The 19,640-nt window shown below is 41.6% G+C and overlaps 1 protein-coding gene across 3 annotated transcripts; it reads right to left on the reverse strand.

The window, feature by feature from the left end:
• Positions 1–1,763: 1,763 nt before the first annotated feature.
• Positions 1,764–17,662, reverse strand: LOC115341198 (lamin-L(III)-like). Of its 3 annotated transcripts, XR_003923323.2 has the most exons (13): positions 16,908–17,660; positions 12,220–12,376; positions 11,022–11,147; positions 9,932–10,102; positions 8,474–8,599; positions 8,130–8,350; positions 7,203–7,428; positions 6,186–6,293; positions 5,113–5,229; positions 4,906–5,013; positions 4,708–4,778; positions 3,004–3,035; positions 1,764–2,419 (listed from the first exon to the last, which is right to left on the reverse strand). XR_003923323.2 is itself a non-coding variant. In XM_030013721.2 (12 exons), the coding sequence occupies exons 1-11, from the start codon at positions 17,273–17,275 to the stop codon at positions 4,737–4,739; spliced, it is 1,770 nt and encodes a 589-aa protein (XP_029869581.1). In that variant the 5' UTR covers positions 17,276–17,659; the 3' UTR covers positions 1,764–2,419; positions 4,708–4,736. The 3 variants fall into 3 exon arrangements, 2 of the variants coding, with proteins under 2 accessions (XP_029869581.1, XP_029869582.1); XM_030013721.2 differs by lacking the exon at positions 3,004–3,035 and having other exon boundaries at positions 16,908–17,659; XM_030013722.2 differs by lacking the exons at positions 3,004–3,035; positions 4,708–4,778 and having other exon boundaries at positions 16,908–17,662.
• Positions 17,663–19,640: the final 1,978 nt, after the last annotated feature.

Genomic DNA, 19,640 nt, shown 5'->3' on the forward strand with positions numbered 1-19,640 from the left:
ACCAGTCATACCTTTCCATAGCAGGCAAGAAAAGAGGCACTGAAATCTTTCAGCTCACCAGAATTCCCTAGAGGAAAGAATTGCATATGCACATGTGTGCATACACACACAGATATATACGTAAAGGTTTGAATTCTCAATATACTTTGCAGTAGGCAGTTGCCATTTAGTATAGAGGTCCTAGTCAGGTGCAGTAGATGAGACATCTAACAAACAGAAGTAGCTATTGCAAAAGTTGTAAGTTGAAAGCCAGTCAAGAGAGCTATACTGTTACTGATTAGGGCAAAGTGCAGAGAGAGGTCATAGGAAACCAACCATCTTTAAGGTTTGCTACCAGAAAGACAATTTGCACAATAGGATCTGTTGCACATCAGAGAGTCAATTAATATGTGCCTTTTTAAGATTGTGTGCTAAGAACAAGTTTAATACACTGTCATGTAGGTTCTGTAGTTGAGTAAATAAAAGTCAATCTTGTTTCCTGGACCACTGATGGTGTTACCAAACAACATCCTCTACCACTGCTATTTCCCATCAAGACTTGTACACTAATTCAAATCTTTCATGGTTGTTGCTTAATACCATCCTTCCCTTGTGCTACAAAAAGGTTTCATTTGAAATAGTGATAATTCCTCTTAAGTTCATAGCAGTTTAGCTTTATATTTATCACTCAGTTCTTCAAATACACAGGGCAGCATACTATTTCTGAAGGTTTCTTCAGTGTGCAGGGAATCTTCCTTAAACTCACTCATTTTATTACTTCAGAGTCTTTTGAGCTACTCTAAGATCAATGAACAAAGAACTTATTATTTAATCTGCAAATATTAAAGTACAAGACTGCTTTTATATACATGAAAAATATCTTTAATAGTTAAAAAAGTTTAAGAAATCAAGATAATATAGCAAGGTTGTAGCAGCAGCTATTTCTATGTGGGCCATAAGGTACAACAAGAATTCAGATCTGTTAAAAAGCAAGTATTAAACCAGCATCTACTCTTCACATGTCAAAACTAGACTTTTTAAATAACTTGAGAGTTTAAGCTAGTATAAGGAAAGCCTCACCTTAACAACTGCATCCTAAGACAGAACAGGTCTTAAATTCAGAACTGAATACTTTGGCAAGGTAAGAAGCAGCATTTGGAGAAATCTGCATTCTCAGCTGCTCCCCTTCCCTCATGCTCTTAAAGAGGAGTGTACTTTATGTGGCTCATCAAGGCCCTTTACCATAGAGACAGCAGGTAAGCACTTCAGTAAAAAGGTTAAGAATAACTGAATGCAGTGGCCCCAAAGGCCAACTGCCTAGTTTCTGAGGGTTATAGGTCAGGCTTTACATGGACTACAGAGCTATTCAAGTTACAGTAAATTACATACTGGCCAATAGACAGTATTCCCCCAACTGCCCCATTAGACATACACAAAGCAGTACTGCAGACTGCACAGAGATTTAGGACACAAGGATTCCAAGAGCAGATGTTTTTCATGCACCTTTTACTACAGTTGGTGCTTTCTAGTTCTGATTTTTGTTTCAGCATGTTTTTCTAGCCCTAGAAGGCTGGCTTGTTGGGACCACAGTACTAATAGTGCTAGTTACAGTACCTTCTCTGTTGGAATGAGATGCTTTTTCACATTTATGGGATACATCTGTCCAAGTTAAGGCTGACACAGCTATGCTGTGATATAGTGTATCTAGGAATATACAATACTGAAACTGGTGGATTTCCAGGTGCTAGAATACAGAAACAGTACATTTAATAAGAGACAAAAACATTTTTACAACTTGCTTTTAATTTTAAAATGTCTCTCTCTAGCAAGTGATCTAGACCAGTTTCATATATTACAGCATCAGGATCCGAGCAGGAAACATTTCAGACACTCAGCACTCTTCAGGATAGTGTTTTACTTCTGCCAAGTTCAGACTTGCTCAAGGTGCAAGCTAGGGTGTGATCTGGCCCATGTAGTTTCCCTACTCAGGCTTGAAACAGAAATTGCCTTTGGAGAAACACCATATTGGAATATTGAGAAAGCTGAGGCAGCCTCATGCTCATTGTCAAGTATTTAGCATCCTTCTAGGGCATATGTTTATAAGCTTTGTAAACTGTGTACTCTCCTCTGTTTCAGCAGGTCATGAAAACCAGATCCTTGTGTTAAAGTAAAAATAACTTCACATGGAGCTTATATTCTACTGCTCTTTCTATCAGTGAATCCAAGGACAGGGTCCAGTATCAGAAGGTAGGAAATTTCATCACGTTATGGACAGTGTTTCTTACAAAGAGGTCAAATAGGAGATGTGAATTCCAAGTTTCAGATATTGCAGAAGATACCAAAACATATATAGTCTATGTCACCTGGTATTGAGAAGTTTTTTCAGATTATCATCTCTTTGTCCACATTACATGATATAACAGCTAGGATCCTCATTTTGCTGCAGAAATAAAACATGAAGACATTAGGCTAATCAGCATGTGTACAAACTTAGCATTTATTGCTGGTTACCTATTCAAACCTCAGGTAGGCATATGGGGTTTTTAGTGTTTTTGTAGATTTAGTTACATATTAATAAAGCAAAGCAGGTTTTCCAGGAGAGGCAGTACCTTAACTATACTAGATGGTTTGAGGGTGGGGGTAAAAAGAATACAGGCTTTTAAGAATTTGAGTCCATGCAATACATGAGCCTATACCTTTCTTAATGAAAGGCTATCAAGCTATCAGTACCTCTGTTCTGAAATATCAAAACTTCACTGGCATGCAGATTCATGCTACCCTGGTTAGGATGGTAAAAGCAGAAGCAAAACCCACAGAAACCCTGCCTTCCCTTAAATCACAGCATGCTTTCTTTACATCATTTTACTGCATGCAAGAAGTTAACTGTGTTTTACTAAGCTGCCATTATTTCAGTACTACCAGTGCAGCAGAAGCATATAGGTACTACTGACAAGAGTTTGATAGAAATTCAGCAGACAGGAATGACATTAATATTCAAGTGGGAGTATTAGAATTGATTCTTACCATAAATGACACACAACTTTATTGTAAAGTTGCTGATAAAACAGATGAGAGGTGTAAGGAAAAAAGTTACTTCTGCTTTCCATCATTGATTGCCAAACAAGCCATATTTTAGTCAATTCAAATAAAGAGCTTTAAAGAAAACCCACACCTTGAGGAGAGGCCCTACTCTGAACATGAAGAGAAGCTTGTATCAGTAAGTCTCTTCATAAGCCTAAAGCTCCACTGGTGTTACTTCAGCCATTTTGGTGTATGCTGTGCATTAAGAGTCCAAAGGCCAGAATAGCATTATAGAACCATTCTCAATAGCCTATTTAACAGGGTCTCACTCAGCCTTCTTCAGTGAGAGACTGAAAATATTACAAGAACATGCATGTAAGTCAGGAGACTTTGATTAACATCCTTTAAGCCAGATGGTATTATAGTAATAGATATTTACCCAGATTTTCTTGTTTGAAAGCAGGGACAAGGAAAAGAACCAAGCAGCAGGCAGTAACGGCCTGTTCCTAGGTACATTTTCTTAAGACAATACTAAGGTACTTTTAGGCTAAGTTTTCAGACAGGTATATTATGAAAATATCTAGGAAATGGTGGTGGCTTTAAGACCTGGTGCAGTAAGAAGCAAGTCCTCCTTGTAACCTGTGTAGGATCAGTTTTAGGAAGAGCTGTGGTAGCTCAACATGCTGTGTCAGCAGGAGGGAGAGAATGAATTTTTAGCTAGGCATCCCCTTGCACTTAGGGCCTTGGAGTTTGTACTAACAAAGGGGACTTGGTGATATTTCAAGTCAAGAAACAAACCAACTCCAGAGTCAAGTACAGTCTGTAATTGTTCAGTTATGACCATTTTAAAGCACTTGTATTAGTTCTGGTTTAGACTACTTCAGCAATTAAAAGATACCTGACTACTAGTATATCAAAGTACACTAGGAGCATCCAATATGCAACAGTTCAGACTTGTAATATTGTCAGTCAAAAGCCATTTGGAGGGGCTAGAGAGTCTTTCACAGGGCATTACAACATGCAAGTTGTGAGTAATGCAAAGGGTTCTAAGTATATTGAACACAAAACATTCTTATTCTATTTAACTACATTAATTCCATTAGCACGACCTGCATCTGTGCTGAAGTTCCACTTGGAAAGTACTGAAAGTAGTATTTGTAACTGAAGCACAGCCAAGATACTATTTTTGCACAGCAAAATAAGAAAAAGTAGTTCCTGGAATGAGCTGTAACAGAAGTGCTTCAAACTCATGCCTCAATTTAAGAGAGACTTACACAATCAATACACCAAGAACTTTGATTTCAGCCTCTTAACACTTTTTGAATGGAAATATTAGATTTCTTCAGTGTGAATTTAAGTCAGGGACACTGTTTGGAGTGTCAGGTAAGTCACTTCATCCCACAGAAATAAGATATTTCTAGTAAGTGTTTGCATTCTGTTCTTGGGTTAACAGCTTTTAAGTTTATTCATAGTCACATGTTTAGATGGAACAGACATTAAAGCCAGTATTTTTCTGTGTGTCAGTAATAAGAGACCAAACAGTTAATGCTACTATTTGATCATGTTCAACCAGAGAATAAGCAGAACATCAATTCCACTTCTGATGCAAAGCCATGCAAGCTATATCCTACGTGGGACAATAGACTGCAGCAGTATTAATGAAGCAAGTTTTCTATGAGATGACAAGCATGATTCTCACCATCTCACCTGCTTAAGGGTGCTCACAGGAACCACTATCATGAAACCAAACAACATTTCTTTTTTCTTCTTCTTTTAGTCTGACATCAAGAAAAATGTTAAGAGTTGTAGGATACAGATAGTACTTGGGAAAGTATTTTCATACAGTAATGAAAAGAAATTGAATAAGACTGTTGATAGCATGTATTTAAACTTCAGGCAGCTTACCCGAGATGGAAACTCTATGTCGCTCCCAGTTATTTCTTCATAATCATCATCTTGCTCACTGCTTTCTTCTGCTCTGGGTACATGCATTATCTTCCTCTCTGCAAGTTCCTAAAATACAATTGACTTGCCACCAAGAACCCTCAAGAATTAAGCACATCAAACAAGTTTAGTATTAGGACAGTAGAAACTATTTACTATCTCACTTACCTCACCATCAGCTGTGATGAGTGTAACACCAATACTATCCCCAGTTCCCCAAGACATCTGAGACTTCCAGACCAGATCACTAGGACCTGGGCTTACACCAGCAGCTGCACCCCAGATCTGCAACAGATTCAGAGCGAGCTTCTGAAGAATCTTATTTGTAGTTAGATTAGCATTCAGTCTAACATATGTAACTATTAAGTACTCCAATACAAAAGATGTCCAGTAACACAAACTGGACTACTGTGATTCCTGGCAGGTTAGTACTTCCAGGACTACCAAGAACAGTGGTAATGGGTTGGTTTTTTTTGGTTTTTTTTTTTGGTTTTTTTTTTGTTTGTTTTTTTTTTGGGGGGGGGGTGTTGGGGTTTTTGTTTTGGTTTTTTTTGTTTGTTTTTTAAACAGAAGACTGTAAAGCAGTATAGAAAAGGCTGTTAACATCTTCTACCTGATGTAGAGGTAGCCTTGCTTGGACATGCATACCATTTGATTTACAGAGCCAAGCCAGAGTTACAGACATATTCCTGTCAGCAGTTTGTGTATACAAGATAGCCCCTAGCCTGGGGTCACTCACAGATCTCTTGAGCAAGCTCGTGCAGAGTTTGGGAGTACAGACTGTAGAGTTAGGCTTTGATCACTATCTAAATGTACTTGGAGTATGATTTTAGAGCTAAAATTTTGCTTAGTACCATAAATGGTGAGCTCAGCATTGCTGAACTGTAGTGGAGTAAAGCTTTTAGCAACAGTATAAGTCTTTGCACAACTTTTATCAAATCACAGGAGTACGGGGAACCCTAAGAATAAACTAGAATATATTGATTCTATTCACAATAACAGCATGTCCCAATCTTGGATGATCCAAGTTCAGTCCAAGATCTAGCTTTAAAGAAAATGTAATTGGCATTTAAGATCAAGTCACTGCAAGGATTTTTCCCATCTCCCTCTCCACATAAAATAAGGATTTTAGTGTTTTAGGCACTTGCAGTGTCAATTTAGTTTTCCTTATTACATGAATCTTTATTGCCAGCTAACATAAGAACAGAGCTCTGAGTAAGTTTTACAAAACCACTACATACTGTAACTACTTGGCCTGCCTGAAGAGTGAACAGCGAAGGAAATTTGTATGTTACATCTGACACACTTCCAAGATGTCGTCTTAACACCCATCCATGTAGTGGTTGATCCTGCGGGACAAGAAATTTCTCTCAGCATTATAGACCAATACTGTATCATACAAGTGCAAGGTTCTTTCCAGACTCAAGGGTCAGTTTTAGTCCCACTCCTGTAGCATACAAGAATCTGATCAATTTTGAGGAAGCCTTCAAGTTTCCATTAAAGCCTCCCTATGATTTCTCCCTGTTCTTCCTTAGAATTAATCTTAGTCCCACAAGTTTAGGCACACCTATTCTTGCCTTCTGTTGAAGGGGGATCATGATGCTCTTTACCAGAGAGATTCTGATAAATGAAGTTTGTCATGCCCATCTACCAACTTGGGCCATATATATAACACATACATAGAAGCCTGTGAAGGTTTAAGGCATCTCAGGCTGAAGTGGCTAAGCTACCAGCCACAAGTTTTGAAGCTCTGAGAATGAATTCAAATAATTCTGGATTTGCAGACTAAACTAGTCAAAGAATTATGTAGCTGGTCAGATAAACCCTCTGTATGGATTAGATCCTGTCAGCTGTTTTAAGAATTTAAGTAATAAGAAGCTGTCATTAACCAATTTACTAAGCACCTTTAGTTAATTAAGGATAAGTAGTACTTCTGATGGTGCTAGCCTGAACCTGATGAGAAACAACTGAATGTGTTAGATTTCTGCATCATAGAACCCAGTGCACCTCCCCTCAAAAGCACCTCCCAGACAGCCCCATGAAAAACACACCTGCAGTACCCCCCCCCAAAAAAAAAAAAGTCTCTAGTCTTCTCTTGACAGCAGCCAGGTTAGCTGAGAAGTCCCCACTTTGCATTTTTTTTGGCAGTACTCTTCCCTCATCTCTCTATTCTTCCCTATTGTCATCTCTTACTAAGCTACAAGTTGGTTCACAAGCGGTCATACTTTGCAAGGGAGGCCATGCAGACTTGAATGTACCTCATAAGAGTTGTTTTTAAGCCTGACAAATTTCCCAGCTGCATCAATTTCTTCAATAGATACATTTCCAGAAGATGAAGCATGATGAACAGTCTTAAATCCAGCACTATGGCCTCTCTCTTTAGCTTCTTTCATTTTCCTTTTCTTCGCATGTAGGAACCGTCGCCCTTGACTTGTTGCTTGAGTTGCAGTGCTGTGTGAAGATTGACTGGGTGACAGCTTTAGCCTAGGAGGGAGTCATATAACATTCACTTGACTATCTGATGTGCTTATTTCTTCTCACTCCTATCCTCCCACTATAGCCAAGCCTAACAGCTTCTTACGTTCAAGCTTTCCCTGAAGTCTTGAATATAAGATTTTATTTTTACTGGCAAGAATAGCTAAGTAGCTTGTTAAGTTTGGAAGACAGCCCCAGCCCCAGAGTTCAGAGGAAGCTTATGTCAGGAAGAGAAGATTCCCAACTGCAATAAGTATTCCTTTAAAGTCTCTACAGAGGCAATCTTTAGTGGAAGTAGTTTAAGTCTTTGACCCTTCTTAGCATGTATTGAGAGTTCATGTTGTTTTCACCAGGCAGTGTCTGGATAGTTGGGAGTTGACACAATTTCCCAGTTTCATTCATGAAATTTGAGGACTGTCTTTGATATATCTCTAGGATGTAGCATAAAGCTTTGAAAAAGTTGAGGGATGTCTAATGGACCTTTGAACTTCTATCAGTTGGGTTTATCAAGTTACTTGATCTTACTACATCATATGGTGGATGTGGGATATAAATACCATCTACAGAAGATTATGCTTCAGGAACTATTATGGCACTAATGACATAACATTTATTTCTTGCCTCCTCCACATTCTGAAGAATATATGGTTAGTTAGTGTAGAGATCTTCAGTGAAGCAAGTTCTCATATGAAGATTTTGTCATAGCCTACCTCTGTTCCTCTCCCTCCAGCATCTTTCTGTAGCTACTTATTTCCAGATCTAGAGCCAGTTTCACATCTAAGAGATGCTCATATTCTTCCAACTGTGCTTGTGTCTGCTGCTGGGCTTGTTCTATTTCTTTCTCTTTTTCAGCCATATGCCTTCGATAGAGATCACGATCATAATCCAGCATCTCCTGTAGCTCCTTTATTCTGTTCTCCAAAGCAACATTCTAAAATTAAGATGATAGAAAAATCAATTAAACCATAACTGAAGATTAGAGAGGAGAGGCCAATATTTTGAATTGGGTATCTAAATTAAAATAATTCTAAGGTTATACAAATAAAGATCGTACCTGGCTTTGATATTGATTAACTTGAGATGTCAAAGTATCAACTCTCAACTTTGTTTCCATCAGTTCCTCCCGAGCAGCATTGGCAAAGTCACTATTTCTTGCTGCAGATAGCTGGGCATTCTCCATCTATGGATAAGTCACTGTTAGTAATGAGTTGCTTGTGACCATGTATTTTAAATAAGGATGGAAACCCAAGTGATTTCCAGCTGTTACATCTGGAAATAGTTATGTTTTACTTAAGTGTGCAGATACCAATAAAGTCCAGGTCAGAAAGTTTTTCATTGCTTTTCAGGAAAGTTTACACAAGTTTGACATTCATGTCAGAAAAAGAGTCAGCAATAATCAGGTAATGAAAACTGCTGGATTAGGATATTTCAGGTACAGATGCATGAAGACTTTGTATAGATATTAAGTAAATTCATTCTCCAGAAGAACAGTGGAGAATGTTTAGAAGCTGCTTGTCAAAGCATGGGCCTACAGGATATTATGTGTTTATCAAACTATTGCTCTTCCCCCAAAGTTTAGTAATAAACAGTTCCTGCATCACTATAAGCAGCACAAAGCTATTTCTAGAGCAATTCAATCTTGAGCTGTTCCAAGAAAGGATAGAGTAGAGCCATGCTCCTACAAGAAGCACTCACACAGTTTCCAGCAAAAACCTGGACAGAAGCATCCAAAGAAATTCACTGAGTTGGCATATAAATTGGAGTATAGAGAAAGCCAGAACCACCAGGAAGAAATGAACACCTGTACTTGTTGACAGTGCAGAATCACATGATCTGCTACTTCTGAGTATTAAAGAAGGCTTAAGATACCAATATTGTACACTGTAACCAACCCAGAAACCCCTGGGATGTTACCTATCAAGAGTATAAGCCTAAGTATTAGTTTTTCCTGCATATGTGGCTAATGCTGGGAAAGAGGTGACAGACCAGTTCTGGAGGACACTGTCAAGCTCCTTCCATAGCCACCCTCTCCCCCTTATCCAGTACTAGCAACTGGGAAGGGACATTTGCACTCATACCTTTAAAAAGTGCTCTTGTAGAACTGTAAGAATACCGTATTTCATGCATTTTCTTAAAACTATAATCAGCAGATCCAGTTTTATTCAATACTGAAATTGCTTAATAAAAAAATAGCACACCTTGGTCCTGAATTTGTCAGACAAGCTCTCAGATTTGTCAGAAGTCTGAATTATGATCAACTATTACATTAGCCATTCCTATGCACTCCCCAAAGGGACAGTATTTGTGCTTGAACCAGTTTTGTTTGGGACCAAGTGTTTGTAGAAGTTCTATTGTCAAATTTGACACTGCTTTGAAATTCCGTAACAACTTATGCCAAGCACCTCTGCACTGAATGCAAGGGCTCTATCAGCCAGCTATTTATGCTAGTGTCACTTCAACCATATCAAGGTGCAGCTTAAGCTTTGTTTTATTGGCATTTTTACAGACTCACTTTTGCACTGAATGTTCGTTCCAGCTCCTCTTTATATCCTTTAATTTGTTCTTCCTGTTGTTTTCTGAGCCCCTGCAGAGCATCCAAGAGCTTACTCTCAAATTCTCTCCGACGGCCAGATTCTATTTCTGCTATCCTGCTCTCGTGGACTCTTTTTGCCTCCTTGAGCTCCTAGGAGAAGAAATTTCTCAGAGAATAAGCAAGCCAATACAGTTTGATTTGAGACTGGACTTAACTGTACCAGCTTAACAAGTAATTCAGTATTGAAGCAGATTTATCATTGAGTGCACGGTAATTCATCTTCATTCAGATCTTAGATATTCATCCATTAGGTCAGGTACTTCCACCTTGCTAGCTGCACTGGGTTGTTTTGCTACCTCACTGCCAATACTGCTTAAACTAATAAACGCAGTAGTTTGTCTAATTCTTTAAACTAGAAGGATTTCTCTGCTTTTCTTTACTTAGAACACATGCATATACACTTCAGTTTCTTTAAGCACTGTTACTTCACCTATTCTTGTTTTATTCAAAAAGTAATAACAGTTGGTTAGAGAAATTGGAATTCTCTATTGCTTAAACCACACACTTTGAGAATCCTTCCAGTCAGAAGGAATTTGGTTTACATTCACATGTTTTTTAGTTCTATGTACTGCCTTCTCACACAAAGGTTACCAGACACCTTTGATAAGTGTTAAGGAAGTAGGGAACATAAGTTGCTTATTAAAGGAGATTTAACATCATTGATTATTTTAGGCTTCTAGCAAACATCTGGAATCATTTAACTTTAACTGCAATATATGCACTTTCAGTTACACAAAGTAGTACATTGGGATTGTAGTTACCTTCAGAAGTGCAGCATGAGAAAATTATGTCATATTCCAGATACCTGTTGGTACTATGCCAGTTAACATGAGGTTGTGTACTTTTTTGAAGACTTCCTAGTTCGGTGGATTTTATTGGCTGGTGGACTGTCATAGGTTGACTCGGCTAGTTACCTTTTTAAGGATAAAGCACATCTTAACATTGCTTTTAAGTGCATCCAGAGATCACAGACACCTAAAGAAATCCTTGTTAATAAGCTAAAACTTACATCTTCGTGAAGACGCTTCTGGAATGTCATTTGTTCCTGCAAAGTTTTCATATGATTTTCCAGGTCCACCCTCCTCAACATTTCACTGTGGAGATGCTTTTTGGTATCTTCCAGTGACAGCTTCAGCTAGAAAAGACAGGCATCAGGGTAATCAAGGTTAAGAGGTTATTTTTCCAAACTAAGACAGTCAACTTATTACAGGTCATTCAACTTCATTCCCACAGCAATCAAAACACACTGCTTAAGTGAAGAACTTAAGGAGAGTAACCAACTTATTTCAGTGGGATCCAGCATATTCGCAACAGAAGGAATCCTATTTAATTGTTAGGTAGGCCAGACTTCCCACAAGGCAGACATAGAGCAGCCCTTAATCCCACCAGCTCAGTTTGACGACTCAGAGTAGATTTCTGATGAATCAATTGTACCATCCATACACATTCCTCCCCTTCATAACACTGAATATTCCAAACTTCCCTAACTTCCAGTATCATTTGTTTGATGTTTAACAAGTGAAATCCTTCAAATACAGCCTATGTTGAAAAACTGTTGCACATCTCCAGTGTTGGAGTGTGTTGCTTAAATGATACAAGTTGTTCGGTGGGTTTTTTTAAGTTTTCATCCTAAAGATTTGAAATTAGCTTATTCAGTGATCACACTAAAGCACAAAGATAGAAAAGCTATGCTCTTTGAATCTTAGTAGCACAAGAGCCTACAAAAAAAGTAGTTAGAATTTCTCTTATTTATTCTACCTAGATTTAAGCATAGTGAAGCAGGGGTCATCAAATGCTCCCTTTGCTGACATGTTAGAGAACGCTATAGGGGCTCTAGCAGTACAACACATTTCAACTTGCTTTGTCCGTAGAACAAGAAACATTACATACTGTGGTCATAGAAGAGAATTAAATGTACCTACAACAGGTGCAAGTTTTAACGGACCAACTATCAGTAGCATTTGCTTCCAACAAGATTGCAAAAATCTTTTTGTCCACCTCAGTAGCATTTGCTTTCAACAAGATTGCAAAAATCTTTTTGTCCACCTCAGTAGCATTTGCTTTCAACAAGATTGCAGAAATCTTTTTGTCCACCTGTCATTGCCATTGTCTTTCCCTGCTTTTAAATCTCAGTTAACTAGTTGGGGAAAAATAAGCAAAAGCTTCAGGAACAAAAGCAAAGTTTAAATTCCAGAAACAAGTCTTACTGTGACTACTTGATCCTTTAATTCATGAAGGCCAACCCCCAGACTTCGGTTCTCATTCAAAGCTCTTGCTAAGTCAGCTTCCTTTGCGTTCAGCTGAGCATCAAGGTCTCTGATACGAGCCTGTGCCAGGTTTAAATCAGCTTCCTTTTTTGAATTCCTACAAGTGAAAGTTTTACAGTCATAAGTTGCAGCTGGTGAGGGAGAAAGTTTGTTTTTAATGCGTTTATCTTCACAGGGGTCTGTGGCAGAACTGAAACAGAAGAGAGGTTAGTTAACACTTGTGGGAAGAGCACAGGGTAGGCTGTAAAACAAACCAGACAGGCCCCCCAGACAAGCATCATTTGTTTAACCAAAAAGACTTCTGACCCAGTTTCCAGCTTGTTTTGTGTGAGTCCTGCACAGAAGCCAGCTATTTTCCATGCCATTACCAACCAGAGAGGGAAGGGATAGCACAGGCCACCGTCTCCACAGGGAAGGACTAGTCATGCTCAAAGCCAAAGCTCACCAGTCCACAGTGACCTGCCACCACTGAACGAGCTGCTCACACAGACACCTCCTTTCAGCAGCAGAGGCCACCGCCAGCTCCCTGGCAAAGTGCCTACTGGCCATTAAAACACACCGCACCGCCGCTGTGGCCCCCGGGGCTCTGAGCCACACGCCCCCCTCACCAGGAGGGAGCACCACGGAGGCCGCCGGCTCCCCAGGGGGAGGCCCTGCAGCACCCGGAGGCAGGCAGGCTGGGTGCCAGCAGCTGGAGGCCTGCCTTCCTGAGGCAGGGTGGCAGGTGGTGCTGGTCACACATAGGGGCAAAACAGCCCCTCGTCTGCAGGCGGAGGCAGAGCACAGCTCTGGCTACCAGGTGGTGTCATCCCCCCTCCCCTGCAAACCCACCCCCCCAGGACGTTCCTGCCCACAGCACAGGAGGAGTTTCATCCCCAGGAGGCCGCCGGCCCAGGTGTTGTCATCAGCCCATCCCCAGCTGGGGCTTTGCCCCCTACAGCCCCTCAGCTCCTGCCACAGGGCAGCGAGCCCCCGGAGCAACCACCCTTCCCTCCCGGCACCCTTGCAGGGGACTCTTCCCCCTCAGGAAGGGTCACGCAGTCTTCCCTCCTTCACACCGTGGTGGAGTTACAGGGTGAGAGAAGCTTTGTTTGCCTTCAGAAGACAGCCATTTCCTTGCACAAATACCCAGGTACAGGGCCCTTGGGTACCACCGGCGTGGCCAACAGAGTTGCTTAAATTGCCAGTTTTACTTGGCACCACAGTGGAGAAGTGCTGGCCTCACAGTGAATTCCTGTCAGAGAAAGGGGTGATCATTTCCCAGACTGCTCTAACTCCTAAAATCCTTGCAGTTGCCCGACCGCTATTCAGAGTCTGACTTCCTGCTCAAAACTCAGGTTTGAGATTGCAAAGACTAAAGTGTTCAATTTATTTTAGCAAAATCTGTTCTGCCAAGTGCCTAAGTTGAGATAATTCATACAATGAGTTTTCCAGTTGATAACTGAGCAGACCAGTTGGAGAGAACCCAAAGTCATTCTGCAGGAGTGATCAGCTCTAGAAAGCTTGGAGTGCAAGGAAAGATTGGAAAAAAATAAGGGTTGTTTAGTCTAGAGAAGACAAAAGTGACAGGAGACATAACAGTCTTTACCTACATGAAAGACTGCTGCATAGAGGAAGGGAATCCGTTTTCCATGTCTGTTGTGGAAAAGATAGGAAGTTGCAGGCTTAAATTGCAGGGAGGAATATTTGGGTTAGATGTTAGGGAGAGGAAACTAACAGTAGTTCAACACTGAAGCACATAGCCTGGGGGAATATTCTGGAATCTCCATCATCTGGAATTTTAAAAAAGGGTTATGCAAACATCTGCTGGAAGGCATGCAGGTATGGTTGATTCTAACACAGGCCTGGGGCATGTGGCTACATCAGGTTCTTGCTCAAGGCCTTTTCTAGCCCTGCTATTCAGAGACATTTGTTCATTGTGTCCTCATATTTCATGACCATGACACAAACCCAAATGTTTTGCTAGCAGAGGTTATTTCTTTGTTACTCAGACTCTAGGAAAAAAGTAGCTTTACTGGGGTAACAATGAAAAACAGGATAATGTGTTGTAGGTTTTTTTAGCATTTACAGGTTTCTTTCTTTTCTAGGTATTAATTAGCCACCTTCCTTTTTGTATCTCTGCTACCACTACCACTTATTGTGAGTATTAGTTATGATGTTAACAAGTACATCAGTAACACCACTTAACAATAACATTGACTGTTTTATCCTACAATAATGTAAATTTCATTCTGCAATCAAAGCATGTGCAAGACTGAAATTCCATTAGTATCTGTGTTTTAACAGTCCACTTTCCTGATGCAGGCCTCTGACAGCCAGGTTCAGGTTTCCTATATTCCTTCCTGACAAACATTATTTTCAGAGAACCCCGAAGCGAGTCTTTTCATCCTTAAGAACAGCAATTAAACAAGCCTGGCTTTGACAAGATCATTTACTACCCTTTTAAACCAAGTCTTATGTTCAGAACACCACATGGTTATGCAGCAAGCAGTGACAGTTACAGTACTCTACAACATTCTATATACCAACCATTCCAGAACTAAGCACAGCTTATTGACTATCAATTGCAAGCAATAACTTTTGAGGCACTGCCAGTCACATTCCTTGCAATTCAGGGCGTCATATATGCTTGACCTGGAGAATGTAAATATTTTTACCAAAAGAGTTCAGGTATGTTTGAAACAGACTCATTTGTCAGGACAAGAGGACATTAACAGCACTTGCAGAATTCATTCTTACAGCTTCGGCTTGCTACACCACATATGTCGGGTTCAGTAACAAAATGCACATCTATACTCACTGGTGCAGAAAGAAACTGGTCTTGTCTTTCTCTGCTGTGCTACTGTAGTTGCTTTGACCTTCCTCAGGCTCTGAATTCAACCAACTGATATGCTTATCCACAACTTCTCCTCCGCAAACATCTTTGGCCTACTTCCAATTACCACTGTGAATAGTACGAAAAAAGCTGAAATGCAAGCACACTTCACTGTTGCTGAAGCTTTAAGTCTCTTTACCAGCGATTAGTAAGAGCCAATGGTTAATGCTGTTGGGAAATTATCTGGTAACATTCCATCCTATAAGAGTTCCAGGTTATTTAAAGGGTATACATATAAAGGGCACGATACCCTCAAAGTAGTTTGTTCCAAGTCATCTGAGACATTTGCAGTTAGGCAGCCCAGATACAAAACACTCATTAATATTAGTACTTCAGTCTAGTCTTTTCAGAAAGCAGCATATACTATGTATTATTTCCCATGGGCTGTAAAGTTAACCACTTCTAAGACCTAGTTACTTGAAAGAAAAAAAAAAAAAAAATCAGTCCAGAGGATTGCATACCTGCCAAGCCTAAAGCTTTATAAACAAAGCCACAAGAGTTATACAAACACAAAGAGCAGCAGAAAAGTTTTAGAACTGGCATTAGCCCTCTCCTTACTGTCCACTCAAGTGGCTGGTTAGATTTATGAAACAGATCTATGAGCCAAAACCCAGCATGAATGAGACAAGCCCAAGAACTTCTAAGCAGCTGAAAACAGAAGCTTAGAGTAAAAACATGTTTTATTCTGAAGCAGAACAGCTACTTAAGTCCTACTGAGCCTGTGAGGAGGCAGTATTTGCTCCATACAAGTGTTAAAAGAAAAAGCTGGTGCCTAAAGTTGCTATGATGCAAGTTTATAACAAGATTTAGGAGGCCTGTGGACACCCAAATTATTGTAAGTCTGTAATTGATTTAGCAGTACAATGGCGGATTAAAGTGATGAGCAATGCTAGCACTCTGTATATATCCATAAAGGAAGATTGTTGGCATTGGACACTTCTTCTCACCTTCAAGAGTATTTAATTGCACTTACATTGGGCAACCCCTTTGTTCCAGGCTTGGCAAGACTAGACAACAAGATGATTCCATGCTCAGGATACACAGCTTGCAAGAAAGTCAAACCTGAAACAGCAAGCAGTTCATCCCAGTAGCATGTAAATCAAGACCTAAAAGCCACTAGGACGATTTCTGTGCAGTACCAGCCTGGACCAGGTAAGCTATACTGCTTACGGGACTACCTTCTCTGTGTATTCCCCTCAAGGCAATGTCCAAGCTAAAAAGCCCCCAAAAGATGCAAGCTGACTCCACGCAGAGACTCCTTCCCCTACCCCCGTAACTTTCCAGGTGCTTTCCAGCATGGCAGCTTCTTGAGTGTTTATAAACACAGGTGTAGTGCCAAACCCAGGCAGCTATGCGTTCTCACAATACTGTCTCCATAAGGCTACCCAACACCCCAAGTTCTGGAGGAGCCCCATGCCCATCACAGGGAGGTGCTGAAGCGGCCCAGCAGCACCACAGCAGGAGGCACTCCCAGCAGAGTCCCCACAGCGCATCTTCAGGACAGACATTAGGGTTTCTCCCAACCGAAGGCCCTCCAACCCCACAGGGCCGTGCCTTTGGGGTGTCACCGCTGCCGTGACCCAGCCACCCTACGGCACCGAGCACTCCCTCCCCAACACGCAGCTGCCGGCGAGCAGCAGCCCCTTCCCCTCGCCCTGCAACAGCCCCAGAGAGGAGGCAGCCGCAGGGTGGCTCCCAGCAGCGAGGCCCGCCCGGGGCCAGGCAGGCGGGGCGGGAGGGCCGGCGCACCGACCTGCTGTGCAGCTGCCGGTGCTCCTCGCCGATATTGCCCAGCTCCACCTGCAGCTTGGCCCGCTCCATGGCGATGTTGTCCAGCGCCCGGCGGGCGTCGGCTAGCTCCGCCTCGTAGCAGAGCCGCAGGCTGTCCAGCTCCCGGTGGCTGCCCGCCTCCTGCTCGGCCAGCCGCTGCTGCAGCGCCGACTTGTCGGTCTCCAGCGCCCGCGCCCGCTCGATGTAGGCGGCCAGGCGGTCGTTGAGCTCCCGCAGCTCCTCCTTCTCCTGCAGCCGGCTCAGCCGCATCGGGCTTAGGGGCGACTCGGCGGAGGAGCGGCCGAGGGAGCGGCTCCCGCTCGCCGGCGTGGAGGTGAAAACCGTGTCCATGGCAGCCTCCGGCCCGGGCCCGGGCCCGAGCCCCGCCGCTGCTACCGGGACCGCCCCGCGCAAGACGCCCGGCGCTCGCCGCCGCCCGCGTATAAATAGCCGCCAGCTGCCGCCGCGGCCTTGCCGGCGAGGGTGGGCAGCTTAAAGGGCTAGGGCTGCTCCCCCGGCGGCTCCGTGTAGGAAAGATACTTTCTTCTTTTGCTTCGTTTTTTGACACGTGCCTTGCCGCGCTTCATGGGCGGCCCAGTGGTGCTGCCCGGAGAGGGCGGGGAAGGAGCTGTCAGGAGAAGCCTACCGCAGCCCGGCGTTTTTACAAACCCACGCGGGGGGTCGGGGTGGCAAAAAAAATCCCAGATTTAGGAAGATGCGTGACAGCTGCAGTGATGCGCACACTCCAGCCTGCTGCCATGCCAGTACTCCGCCTGTTCTGTCTGGCTTTTTTTGCAATTTGCTCACCTGATGAAAGTAAGCTAGTCCCTGCTCTTTTTTTGTTTTGTTGTTTGTTTGTGGGCGTTTTTAGCTTTTGGGTTAGGCTGGGGTGGCTGTCAGCCGTCCCAGTGCTACAGTGTTTCGGTTGAAAGCTGTTGTTGCCTGAGCAGAAGGAAGAACGGAGAGGGAAAGGGAACCTGCATCAAAACAAATGTGTGAAGCAGTCTGCAAAGCCTGCAACGCTAATTACATTTTATAAAAATCATCGTTCAATAAGAAAGTTGCTTTAGCCCTTCTGTAGTAGCGACACGTACTGGGATAGTTGTCAGTTTTCACCAGTAGCTAATTAATTTACCCTTTTCTTTTTCACTTACATTTTGGAGAGCAGATGCTGTACAGATCTCATTCCATATGAGCACAAAAATCTCTGAACATCAATAGAACTGTTAATTATGGTGTTTGTTGCAGCAGTTACCAGAAACTTCACTTAAGAGCTTAGCTTAGGTCTATGTTATTTCCTACCCAGAAAAATAGCCTTGACATCCTCTTAGAGTTCTTTAAATGTAAAGATAGTTTTCATGAAGGTCGTAGGCATAAATTCAAGCTTCACTTTATAGATCAGGAGGCAGGTAACATAGAAGAACAACATAGTTGGCCCCAAGATTGTAGCTGGAGATTGTAGAACTGGGTTATGTATACCCCTGGATACAAAGTTACAAAGTAGATGAGGACATAGAAGGAGATATGGGTGCTCATCAAGTGGTTTTTTTTCTGAACTTCTTTACAGTGTTGTCTAAAAAACAAAATACAATTTCAAAACTCTAAAACTACATGCAGCATGGTAATGACATATGGCCAGACTGAGCTCCTCTGGTTCTAGTCCTAGAAACAGCACCAGGAAATTCTTTTCTGCAGAGCAGTTCCAGTTTCTTATTTTGATATAATGAGTACTTACTTGTCTGCTCTTCATTGCCAATAGAAAGCTCAATTCAAGAAAAATAAAAGGTATGATTTAAATCTGAATATGTACCTCTAAGATCAAGATGTGTACATTTGAATGTTTACTTCAGCTTTGAAACCTCAGTCCTCTACGAAGAACACTGTGATAGTATGTCATTGCCATGTTTGATAGTTGCATGTTACTGGCCAGCTGTTCAAATACAATTGTATGGTTTTGGAACAGATGCAGAACAAAGCAAGAAATCTGCTATTCTAAGAATATTTTCCTTGCCTGCCAAGGCTTTGTAATAGTGCAAACAAAAACAGCTGAAAGAAATAGTTCAAAAATAGTCTGAGCTAGTTTTGTCCTTTGTATTCTTCACCTACTCTCCCTATGCAAGAACAGAAGGTGGCAACTTAAGAGCATAACAGAAGTCTGTTACTGATTCTTTTCTTTCTGACATTTTTTTCTGACTTTTTCTTTGATTAAGACTGTAGTCTGTACTGCTTAGACCACAAGCGTAGCTGAAGAATTGCTGCAGAGATAAGCCTGTGCCATCTTTTCCTACTGTTTCAAGTATAAAGATATCAGGAATGTTTCAGGATTAAGAGATATGGAGGGTATCAGGAAAAATTGTGGGAAAAGGTACATATCCCAGACTAAAGCACAGTAAAAGCTTTTCTAGAAATAGTCCTTTTGCAGGAAAATGTAGATATGGGAGATTTAGACAGTATTAGCAGATTCCACAAAGTTGGAATAAATCAAACAAAAATAAAAATGTGTGGACTTTTTTCAAGTATCTTAATCAGGCCTTGATCTTGAGCTGGTGAAATTAAGTGAAGAAAATACAGCAATACAGCGGTACAATGAAAACCAGGAAAAAGTCAACTGAACTTTTTGCTATCTTTTTCCTTAGGTATCTGCTAACTGATTGTAGCCATGTGCAAGCAGTCTGTTAGTATTGGTTCCAAAATGTTGTTAGGGCTCTGAGTGCTC

Source organism: Aquila chrysaetos, chromosome 5 (genome assembly GCF_900496995.4).
Source record: "Aquila chrysaetos chrysaetos chromosome 5, bAquChr1.4, whole genome shotgun sequence".
Classification (NCBI taxonomy): Eukaryota; Metazoa; Chordata; class Aves; order Accipitriformes; family Accipitridae; genus Aquila; species Aquila chrysaetos.

Bases quoted from the DNA above. Each gene is read 5' to 3' on its own strand.
- LOC115341198 (XM_030013721.2), bottom strand. From the start codon at position 17,275: ATGGACACGGTTTTCACCTCCACGCCGGCGAGCGGGAGCCGCTCCCTC. The intron at 10,103-11,021 runs GTAAGTTTTAGC...TTCTTCTCCTAG, and splicing joins AGAAGCGTCTTCACGAAGAT to GAGCTCAAGGAGGCAAAAAG. The intron at 6,294-7,202 runs GTACATTCAAGT...CTTGTCCCGCAG, and splicing joins TTAAAAACAACTCTTATGAG to GATCAACCACTACATGGATG.